This window comes from Rutidosis leptorrhynchoides, chromosome 9 (genome assembly GCF_046630445.1).
Source record: "Rutidosis leptorrhynchoides isolate AG116_Rl617_1_P2 chromosome 9, CSIRO_AGI_Rlap_v1, whole genome shotgun sequence".
Taxonomy (NCBI): domain Eukaryota; kingdom Viridiplantae; phylum Streptophyta; class Magnoliopsida; order Asterales; family Asteraceae; genus Rutidosis; species Rutidosis leptorrhynchoides.
In genome coordinates this window covers 305587611-305598854 of record NC_092341.1, presented here as the reverse complement: position 1 = coordinate 305598854, position 11244 = coordinate 305587611, and the positions used below count along the sequence as shown (strand labels likewise).

General features: G+C 33.4%; 1 protein-coding gene across 1 annotated transcript; it reads left to right on the top strand.

Moving 5' to 3' along the window:
- Nucleotides 1-3149: 3149 nt before the first annotated feature.
- On the top strand, nt 3150-6515 carry LOC139866397 (putative FBD-associated F-box protein At1g61330). The gene is made up of 4 exons (XM_071854630.1): nt 3150-4076; nt 4662-5498; nt 5577-5714; nt 5870-6515. Exons 1-4 carry the CDS (start codon nt 3282-3284, stop codon nt 6128-6130), a joined length of 2031 nt encoding a protein of 676 aa, XP_071710731.1. The 5' UTR covers nt 3150-3281; the 3' UTR covers nt 6131-6515.
- Nucleotides 6516-11244: the final 4729 nt, after the last annotated feature.

Below are 11244 nucleotides of genomic sequence, written 5' to 3'. Positions count from 1 at the left end.
ATAAGTTGCACATGCCAATTAGTGGTCTGTCAATTCCAGATTTCTGATCAATCACAAAAACACAACGTTAATTTCAATTAAGCATAACTTGATCATCCGGACACGAAATCAAGTGAATCCAAAGCCTAAACTCAATAGTTTTTCTAAAGGAATATGAATATAACATAATAATTAACATTTTAAAAACTTAATTTTTCTGATCATGCATAAACAAATTCGTTTTTAAACCCTAGCGTATCAAACAATCAAAATAACGATAACGATTAACACGTACGCGTATAGACTTGAGCAATTGACAACATAACTATGAAACTTTAATAAAAATCAGTTTTTTAAGATTAGGGTTCATGTAAATATACCTTAGATCAAGAAAAGAATTATATCAACGCGTAGCTATCGAAGTGAATTGCAACTTTCGTGTTGAAGGTTTTATCAAAAAGTAAAAATTGAATGGTATGGTGATGGTGATGATGGTCGACGGTTTTGGGGAGGGAGAGGGAGATCGACTGCACAATTTTTGGTGTAGGGGATTATGACTAAATTAGGTTAACACTTTACATTTATATTAAACCCTAAATTTGATAATTAGCACCTAAGTCCCTCAAGTAAACATAAATTAAAAACATAAGGGGTGAGGTGGGGGGGGTTTCGGCCGAATGGGCCCCATGGGGTACTCCCGGGCTCGTGTTTTGCAATTCCGTGTAATCGTGGTCCGTTTCAAGTGTCGTTTAGTCGTACCGAGGGCCCGGAACGCTAAACCGATCGTTAAACGCAACCAAACGTTAATTTATTTAAAACCCAATAAATTAAATATTTTAAAAATTTAATAATTAATAAAATTAATTATTAAAATAAACTTGAGCGTTTCGTTGCTCAAAAAGCAGTTATCAAAATCGTATCGTTTTTAACGTATTTCATTATCCGAAATATTTATTTGAATTAATATCAACCCATATTAATTATTGTAACCCTCCAAGGATCAAATATGTATTTAATACACATAAACACACAAAAGTTAAATAATCATCGTTAAAGAACCTAACGGAAGGTTAACGGAAGTAACGGAAAAAGCAGGGTTGTTACAGTGTATCATGAACTTAACTTAGGGTGCATTTGTTTACCTCTTAATGAAATGGTTCAACACTGAATGCTGAACCATTCGGCATTCTGTGCGTTTGTTTCTGACCTCTGAATGAGATATGGTGCTGAATGGTTCACCATTCAGTGCTAAACCATCTAGAGTTGAAACACTCTCTTAACCATTAAGAGGCTAAATTTTATGTCATATTTTTCTTAAATCGTATCCAAAACACTTATCAAATAAGTATTTTTAAGTTTTTGGTTAATGTTAAATGATAACAAGTTGATTTATTTGATTCATATTGTTTATTCAAAATGATTATCAAACAGCTTATTGTCGTTCAGAACTAAATTCATTAAGAGACTCTGAACCATTCAGATTAAGAATCATTCAGCGTTAAATCATTCAGTTTTATCAAACGCACCCTTAGATTATTTCTAAAAAAGCGTGAGCTGCTATCCATCAACTTCAGGTGGCACACTCTAACGCATTAATGAAAGTCAAATACAGTCACAATTAATAATCCACTTTTTCACCAAAAAATCTATCTATACTATCTATTAAAATTGTAAAATGATGATGTCATCTAACAATGTTAAAATTATAATGTAGGACACATGTCAAAATTATAGCTTACTTGCTGATGTCATAATTCATTAATTATTATATATTAAATCATTAAAATATTAAATAAATTTTTAAATGCAAGAATTTTTTCCATAATTATCTTAACGCAAACGTATCCTTATATACAATACGTCAATACATATATTTTTTTTTATAGTTGATATCATGTAACTTATCTATATCTCTAGAATGATAATAGTACTAACTTTATGATAAAATATCTTCATGATTATATGTACAATATTTGAAACATTATATACAATTTTATGATAAAACACTCCATGATCATATGTACAAACTTTAAAACAAAATTGTATAATCTTTTACAAAACACTCCATGAACATATATACACTTTGAAACATATTGTATGATCATCATATAATAATTGTATTTAATTTTTTTTTTTTAAATTGAAGAGACATTTGCTATAACTAATAATTATTATTAGAAATATAAATATTCAATTTGAAGCAAAATTTGTAATTATTTTTATTATTTTTTTTAGAACAGCGAATTTGGGATCACCCGAGGGGGACTTAACCACCCGTTGCGATCATCTCCCGTTTTGACTATGCCGATGCAGTGACATTAACCCGCCTCCTATCGCTGCTCGGGAGGAAACCTTGAACCGATCCAAGGGCACGGCCAAGTAAAACCCCCTCCCCTTTACCCCCAACACAATGTGGGAAAGGTGCCATGGGTGGATCCTTACATGGCAGGGATAGAATTGCATTAATTGTTGCCCTGAAGTGGAGTCGAACTCCTGACCTCAAGTGTGTTAGAGGCAGGCCACTACCACTCAGGTACAACTGCAATCCTTTTATTATTATAATTACAATTACAATTATATTTAATTTTATTATATTATTATTATTCAAATATGAGTTCCCTTTACATGATTAATTACATTACATATGTATGCGAAATACATATCTCAAGAAAAGATTGTATTGTAGATTTTTATGAAGTAAAAAAATAGTACTAATTGTGATGAAAACTAGAAGAGAGTGGTGGGAAAATAAATGTACTTCATTTATTCTGACAAAGTTAAGTATATCAATAAGTTTGTAAAAACGACAAATTTTTTAGTCGAAATCCGTGATTTCACGGGTCATTAAACTAAATGACTAGCATTTACATTCACATAATACCTAAAACATATTATTAAATTGTTTCGTTTAAATAAACCCGTAATTTCACGGGTTATTTCAATAGTATAGGGAATATAATTTAACTACACCTCACACAGTAAGAATAGTCTGGGGTGAAAATGACATAGCTACAAAAGTAAAACCATACTAAAATTTTAAGTTATGAAATCTTTGATGATTTAAAAAAAAAAAAGGTTGAGCTGGATACATGACCTCTATGACTCTATCCACAGGTAAACTTTTTAAATTCACCCGTACAACTACCTGTATCCCGGATAGCATGTTTTCTATTTTTCCCAATTGCCAACTCTCGACCTAATTGCTCAACAATTTTCGGTTCCTGTGTAAAATTGTTGAAATCTCATCACTTATAGCTTAAATCATCAATGAATTGTAACTTCCTCTGAATTGAGCTACTACTATGACCGGGGTAGAACAAGTATCGTTTACCTCCAAAACCCTAGAAAGCCTTCTCTCTACTCACAATTACATAATTTCCAAAATCGATGCCATTTCTGATACAATGCAACAATCATCTCGTCTTAAATTAGACGTTCCGTTGTTTTCGGGTGACAACGTCTTAATTTGGATTTTTCAAATGGAAAATTTCTTCGCATTTCATCAAACACCTTGTGAGCAACGCCTTAATATCGCATCTCTTTACATGACCGGTGTTGCGATAAACTGGTACCATCTGATGCATCGTACACATCAGATTTCCACCTGGGAAGCTTTCATTAAGTCTCTTGAACTTCGATTTCTGAATCCAGAATCTAAACAATTGCATGAAGTTATACAAACCTCTACTGTATCCGCTTACATTGTTGAATTTGAGGCACTCGCGACACAAATGACTACAATAGGACTTGTGGATGTTTTGGATTGTTTTATATCGGGGTTACGGGATGATATCAAACGGGAATTATTAATATTGAAACCTTCTTCAGTTTCGGAAGCAATGTGTATGGCTAAATTGGTTGAGGCTGGCAAGCTTCAATCTTCCTCAATATCACCATTGCTTTCGGAAGATGATTCTGTTTCAACACCTCTACAAGGAACCATGGATGGTGCTGATGATGATGTTAATGACGATGATGATGATAAAGTTACTAGCCTTGTCAATGGTGGTTCCACAACACCACTTGGCACAACTGATACGTGTCTCTCTGTTGGTGGTACTGGAGCATCATTAAATTATGTGGATTGCTTTTTTGAGGTATTTGAAAATTCATCTTACAATGTTATACTTACTAGCTACTACCCTTTTATATGATCTAAATCTTGTTTGATTACTATTAAATTGTATCAGAAGTTTATAATTTTCACTACTTAGGACATTAGTAATGATAATCTAGCTAAATAAAATGTCCTGATGCCTTATGTTAGTTATCAAATATATTACAAAAGAGGAATGTTAGGGTTTCAAATTTTAGATACAAAGCAATGTGGCACCTTTAAACTGCACAAAGAACTAATGTGATGATGAATAATCATTTTGTAATTTTTTTATGTACAATTATTTATAACTGCATAATAATAATAATAATTATTATTATTTTAAAATGCACCCACTTCTAAACGTTAAAGTTGTTGTAAGGTTTTCCCTCTTCGGGTTACCCGGGACTAGGCCAACAATCAATCAACCTATTATATTTGGCTTACAGATCATTTTCCTTGCACCATTGAAATAGGGCATCATTCAACTATTGTAAGCCGTTTCAAGTCTCTTCCTCTTTTACTCCATATTTGTGTGAGGATTGTTGATTGTTGAGATTATTATTAATAACTTTCATTTGTTAAGGAGGGTTGTCGAAGATCAAATTCAAATGATTTCATAAGCCAAATGCCGGATGAAGTTCTTGTTACGATACTCTCTCTTTTGACCATAAAGGAAGCCGCGACAACCAGCATTCTCTCCACAAGATGGAGGCTCATGTGGCGTGGTTTAATCAAATTGAACTTTCATGGCAATCAAACTTTTGATGTCCTGTATGACATGTTTTGTGACGACTTTTCAGAGTGCGATAAGTACATCAACCAGGTGAACAGTGTCATCCAAAGCTACAATCATCCAATGATTGAAGACTTCCGGATTCTTTATCCTTTGAATAATCAACGTCGAAGTGTAGTCGATCAATGGCTCCAGTTTGCGGTTAATAAGAAAGTTGAGTTTCTTGAATTGGATTTATCACCTGGATATAGTAATTATGATTTTCCTTTGAGACTATCTGAGATGGAGCTAGTGTCTCTTAAAAAACTTATCTTAAAGAAGGTTAAAGTGAGTGACACAATTCTTGTGAACCTTGTATCTAATTCTCCAAATCTTGAGACATTATCAATCCTTGATCCACTAGACCTTAGGAATATACATGTAGGTGGGCAAGCTCTCAAATTAAAACACTTTGAAATTTTGGAAACATGTGGATATTTTATTAGATCCATTTATTTATCTGATTTTGATCTTGAATCATTCACTTACTCTGGAGGAGAGATACGCTTGAGGTTTTCTCATCTTCCAAAACTTAATAAAGTCGATTTGGGTCAAATATGTTGGTGGCCAGTTGATAAGGTTTTTGAAATAGTATCCACTTGTGCCTCTTCCCTTCAGTCTCTTTCCATTGCTGTATATCCTGACAAGGTCAGTTCTACCTCTTTTAATTTGTTTATGATCGTAAATATAAATATGAATGAGTATGTTGTACTTTTTATTTTGCAGCGGCATGTTAAACCTAAGCAATTGTATGAGCTACCAAATGTGAAGCAATTAAGAATGATGCTTCGTGGTAACAAACATCTTCTAGATTTGGCTTACATTGTAAATGCATTTCCGAAGATGGAAAGTTTTAAACTTGAGGTATTTAAGCTATATGCCAATTTAACTGTAGTATGCTATAATTTAAGTAAAATAATTGTTCTATTTACATATAAATTGGACTTGAGGTATTTAAGTTATGTCAATTTAAGTGTAGTATGTTATAATCTTTAAGTAACTTTTTTTTTCTTTTACAGATAGATTGGACTGGAGCGGTTGTAAGGAGAAAAACAAGGGATGATACTAATCACCATGAACACCTTAAATGTGTTGAAATTGTGGGGTATAAAGGTCGAAAATATGACTTTGAACTTGTTGCGTACATCATAAACATCGCTGATGCACTCAAAAAAATTGTGATTGGAATTTCAAAAGAATTTAAGCAGCAAGCTGCTCGATCTTATGCTAAGCGTGTGGAATCAATACTGCCTCAAGGTGTGGAATTGGTCATACTCTAAGTAACCCTACAACATTCAAGTCAAGTTTGTTGCCTTTATATGTTTAATTCAGATGAACTACCTAAGTCTTTATGAATTATTATGCTTTGCGGTTGATTTTTGTGCGATGATGACGCACACTTGGACTGTAGGGTTGATATAGTCTTTTTGCAAAAGCTAGTGTTGAATTCTTGGAACATATATCGCTAGTTCACTACATTCTGCGTTACATGTATGAACTAAGGCCACCTCCAACCAGGCGTTTCTTTCCTCTGTCAGTCCTACCTGGCTTAAACTGACGAAAACTGACGGCCGTTAACGCGGCGTCAATTTTCGTTAGTCTTTGGCGTTAATTGGCCTTCTGACGAAAAAAATGTTAGTCTGACGCGGCGGTTTTTGATTGGTTCCTTTGCTGACGACGTGGGTCCATCTCCCCATCAGATACATGGCCGTTTTTTTTCTTCAAATTCTAATAAATTTAAACCCTTTCTTCTTCTATATATAAACTTATACAATTCCCTTCATCTTCGTCAACAAAAATCTCACCTTTAACTTTATCATTTTCTACAAAAAAAAAAAAAAAAAAAGAGTCTAACCCAAACCAAAGACCACCAAACCCAAATGACTTCAACGATTGGTTTCAATACGGAACCTTTTTGGATGGTGGTTCAAACCCGAGTAATCTTCAAACAAATCTCAATCGTTGAGCCTCAATATCGTTCTCTAACACAAGAACAATAACATCAAATTTATTTGGAGCAACGACTTCTAGAACAAGCTCAATATCGCCCCATAACACCGACGTTGTTGATGAATCCGATGACTCCGACGTTGCCTCAAAAAACGGTGACCGAAACTCAACCACAAACTCAATCACAAAATGAAGAAGATACGGTTTCGGAAACGCAACGTAGTAAAAGAAAACATAAAAAGAAGCAAGGTTAATTCGGTTTAATCTTATATATTTCTATTTAATATATACACGGTTATATATATACATATATATATATATATATATATATATATATATATATATATATATATACATACATACATACATACATATATATATATATATATATATATATATATATATATATATATATATATATATATACATATACATATATACGGTTATTTATATATTTATACATATATACGGTTTATATATATTTTTACATGTATACGCTTTCTATATATTTATACATGTATACGCTTTCTATATATTTATACATATATACAGTTATATATATTTATATATAGTTATACATATATACGGTTTATATATATATATATATATATATATATATATATATATATATATATATATATATATATATATATATATATGCGGTTTTTAATTTTATATATACGGTTTTTATATTTATTTATAATATATGTTTACTTTGTTATGTAGCTTCAAAGGAAGGTCCTAGTCAAAGAGTCAAACAAAATGGTCGAGTCTAGAAGAAGTATGGTTGGCTCAATGTTGGGTCGTTGCGTCGGAGGATTCTTGCAAGGGAAATTCACGAAAATATGTATCGTTACGGGCTACAATTTAAAACAAATTCAACAACAACCCAAATGGATGGCAAAGAGGTGACAACCAATTGTCGTCAAAGTGGTGTAACATTAACCAAGCGTGTGGTGCGTTTCAAGGTGCTTACAACGAAGCCAAACACAATTGGAGAAGCGGTGACAACGATCAAGGTGTCGACGACCGAGCACATCAAATCTAAGCGAATATTAACAAAGGGAAAAGGTTTACCATGATGGATGCTTGACGTGTATTGAGTAACAAGTCAAAGTGGTATGTTCCGGGTTCGGGTGGACATGTTCCTTTAGATGCCGATGAGGATGGGATTGAGATTCCTCTTTCTCAACAAAATGACCTTTTTGATGACGATCCTTTTCCGAGACCTATGGGCCGTGAAAAGGCAAAAAAAAGGCACGATCAACCTATTCTAGCGAGTCTAGTCGTTCGACTCATTCATCAAAAGCGAATGAAGCTTTGGAAGCTATTTCAAAGGCTAAGGCGGAAATAACTAAAGGTGTCAAACACGCAAAAAAACAAGAGACACTCCGTACAGCTTACAGCTTTAAGAATATAAGTTTTTTTGGTCTTTTTTCCTCCACCACGCTAGAACAATGGTTTTTTATTTAATATCTTGACCCAGGTGTTGAGTCATGACTATGAGTGTGAAGTCTAAAATTTATCACAAAACAAATTTAATATCTCAAAAATTCATATTTGTTATAATTCAGTAGGCTTATAACTACCTTTAGTGGTTTGATTCTTGATGTTATAATTCAGTAGGCTTATAACTACCTTTAGTGGTTTGATTCTTGATTTAGAATACTAATAATGAAGTGTAAGAACAAAGATGATAATGGAGAGAAAGAAAGAAACACTTTGTAAGTGTGAGAAATGGTGCAAGTTTAATGCTTGCATTCATGAGTATTTATAGCCTAAAATCTCAATATAAAAATACATACTTTGTGTACCAAAATTGACTATATGTATACACCAAAATTGACTATCCATATCTATATTATTATTATTATTATAACACTCCCCCTTGGATAGCAATTTTATTTTGTTGAAGATCAACTATAAATTACTGCCTCGTTAAAAACCTTGCTAAAGAAAACCCAGTGGGAAAAAACTTTAGCTAAGGGAAAAAGAGTGCAGCATGGAGTTGACTCCCCCTCAAGTAGACATCGCTTCAGCTGTTACATCTTTTGAACATGTCTCATGCCAATGTTATGAACGTGTGTTCTGAAAATAGCAGTTGGAAGTGCTTTCGTGAAAAGATCAGCAGAGTTTTTGCTAGATTGCACATATCTCATTTCAATCTGGTTGTCCTTAATGAGATTTTGAGTGTATGAGAAGAATCTAGGTGGTATGTGTTTTGTTCGGTCACTTTTGATATACCCTTCTTTCATCTGTGCTATGCAAGCTGCATTATCTTCATAGATAGTTGTTGGACTTTTATTGCGTTCTAGTCCACAAGAATCAGTAATGAGTTGTGTCATTGATCTCAACCAAAAACATTCTCGAGTAGCTTCATGTAATGCAATCACTTCGGCATGATTTGACGATGTAGCAACAAGTGTTTGTTTTTGAGAACGCCATGATATTGCAGTACCTCCATTTAGGAATACATATCCAGTTTGAGATTTAGCTTTATGTGGATCAGATAAATAACCTGCATCTGCATAACCAACCAAATCTTGTTTTGATTCGTTAGAATAAAATAATCCTAAATCAGTAGTTCCTCGAAGGTATCGAAATATGTGTTTGATCCCATTCCAGTGTCTTTTGGTAGGAGCAGAGCTGAACCTTGCCAACAAATTAACTGCAAAAGAAATGTCAGGTCTTGTACAATTTGTAAGATACATAAGAGCTCCAATTGCACTAAGATATGGTACTTCTGGTCCAAGAATGTCTTCTTGATCTTCACATGGACGAAATGGATCAGCTTCAACATTGAGTGATCTAACAACCATAGGAGTACTTAATGGTTTTGCCTTGTCCATATTGAAACGTTTCAAAATCTTTTCAGTATATGTTGTTTGATGTACAAGTAAACCATTAGGCATATGCTCAATTTGTAAACCAAGGCAATACTTGGTTTTTCCGAGATCTTTCATTTCAAATTCTTTCTTTAGAAGTTGAATGGCTTCATGGATCTCTTTATTTGTACCTATGATGTTAAGATCATCAACATAAACAGCTATGATCACATATCCGGATGTTGTTTTCTTAATGAAAACACAAGGGCAAGTAAGATTATTTGTATACCCTTTGCTTATCAAGTAATCACTTAATCGGTTATACCACATACGTCCCGATTGTTTTAACCCATATAAAGATCTTTGTAATTTAATCGAATACATTTCTTTGGGTTTTGCATTTGATGCTTCTGGTACCTTAAATCCTTCAGGTATCTTCATATATATATCACTATCAAGTGATCCATATAGATAAGCAGTCACAACATCCATGAGATGCATTTCTAAATTTTTAGAAACTGCCAGACTGATTAAGTACCTAAAAGTAATTGCATCCATAACAGGAGAATAAGTTTCTTCATAATCAATTCCCGGTCTTTGAGAAAAACCTTGAGCTACAAGTCTAGCTTTATACCTTGTAACTTCATTTTTCTCATTTCTTTTTCGGACAAAAATCCATCTGTATCCTACAGGTTTCACATCTTTAGGAGTGAGAATGATGGATCCGAAAACTTTTCTTTTATTGAGTGATTCTAATTCAGCTCGTATTGCTTCTTTCCATTGAGCCCAATCATGTCTATTTTGACATTCAACCATAGATGTTGGTTCTGGATCATCATCATTATTCATGATGTCATATGCAACATTAAATGAAAATTTCTCATCAAGATTTTTCATTTCATTTCGGTTCCATAATATTTTTGAATATGCATAATTGATTGCAATTTCTGTATTGACATCATCAATCTCCTCTGCAGTAGGAGTACTGATTTGTGGTTCTTCTTGAACACTTTCTTTTACTTCATTATCAGCTGATTTTCTTTTTCGAGGATTTTTATCCTTTGAACCGATTGGTCTTCCACGTTTCTGACGTGGCAAAGATTCATGAGTGACGTTATTGCCAGCTTTTGGAATTTCAATTCGAGCTGGAGTATTTACTGCTGGTATATATGATTTTGTCACCGTTTTTGTATCTGTAAATGCATCAGGCAATTGATTTGCAAGTTCTTGTATATGCATTATCTTTTGAACTTCTGTCTCGCATTCTTTTGTGCGAGGATCAAGATACTTTAATTGAGGTTCACACCATGAAACATCATTTTCTTTATTTTTCATTTCTCCCCCTAATCTAGGGAACAATGTTTCATTAAAATGACAATCAGCAAAACGTGCTGTAAAAACGTCACCTGTCATAGGTTCAATATACCTTAATATTGAAGATGTTTCATATCCAACATATATTCCCAACCTCCTTTGAGGACCCATTTTTGTACGTTGTGGTGTCGCAATTGGAACATACACTGCACAACCAAATGTTCTAAGATGGGAAATATTTGGCTCTTGACCAAAAGCAAGTTGTAGGGGGGAATATTTATGACTTGCACTTGGTCTGATGCGAA

Coding starts and splice junctions, on each gene's coding strand:
- LOC139866397 (XM_071854630.1), top strand. CDS start 3,282: ATGACCGGGGTAGAACAAGTATCGTTTACCTCCAAAACCCTAGAAAGC. Junction 4,077..4,661: donor ATGTGGATTGCTTTTTTGAG/GTATTTGAAAAT, acceptor TCATTTGTTAAG/GAGGGTTGTCGAAGATCAAA. Junction 5,715..5,869: donor TGGAAAGTTTTAAACTTGAG/GTATTTAAGCTA, acceptor TTTCTTTTACAG/ATAGATTGGACTGGAGCGGT.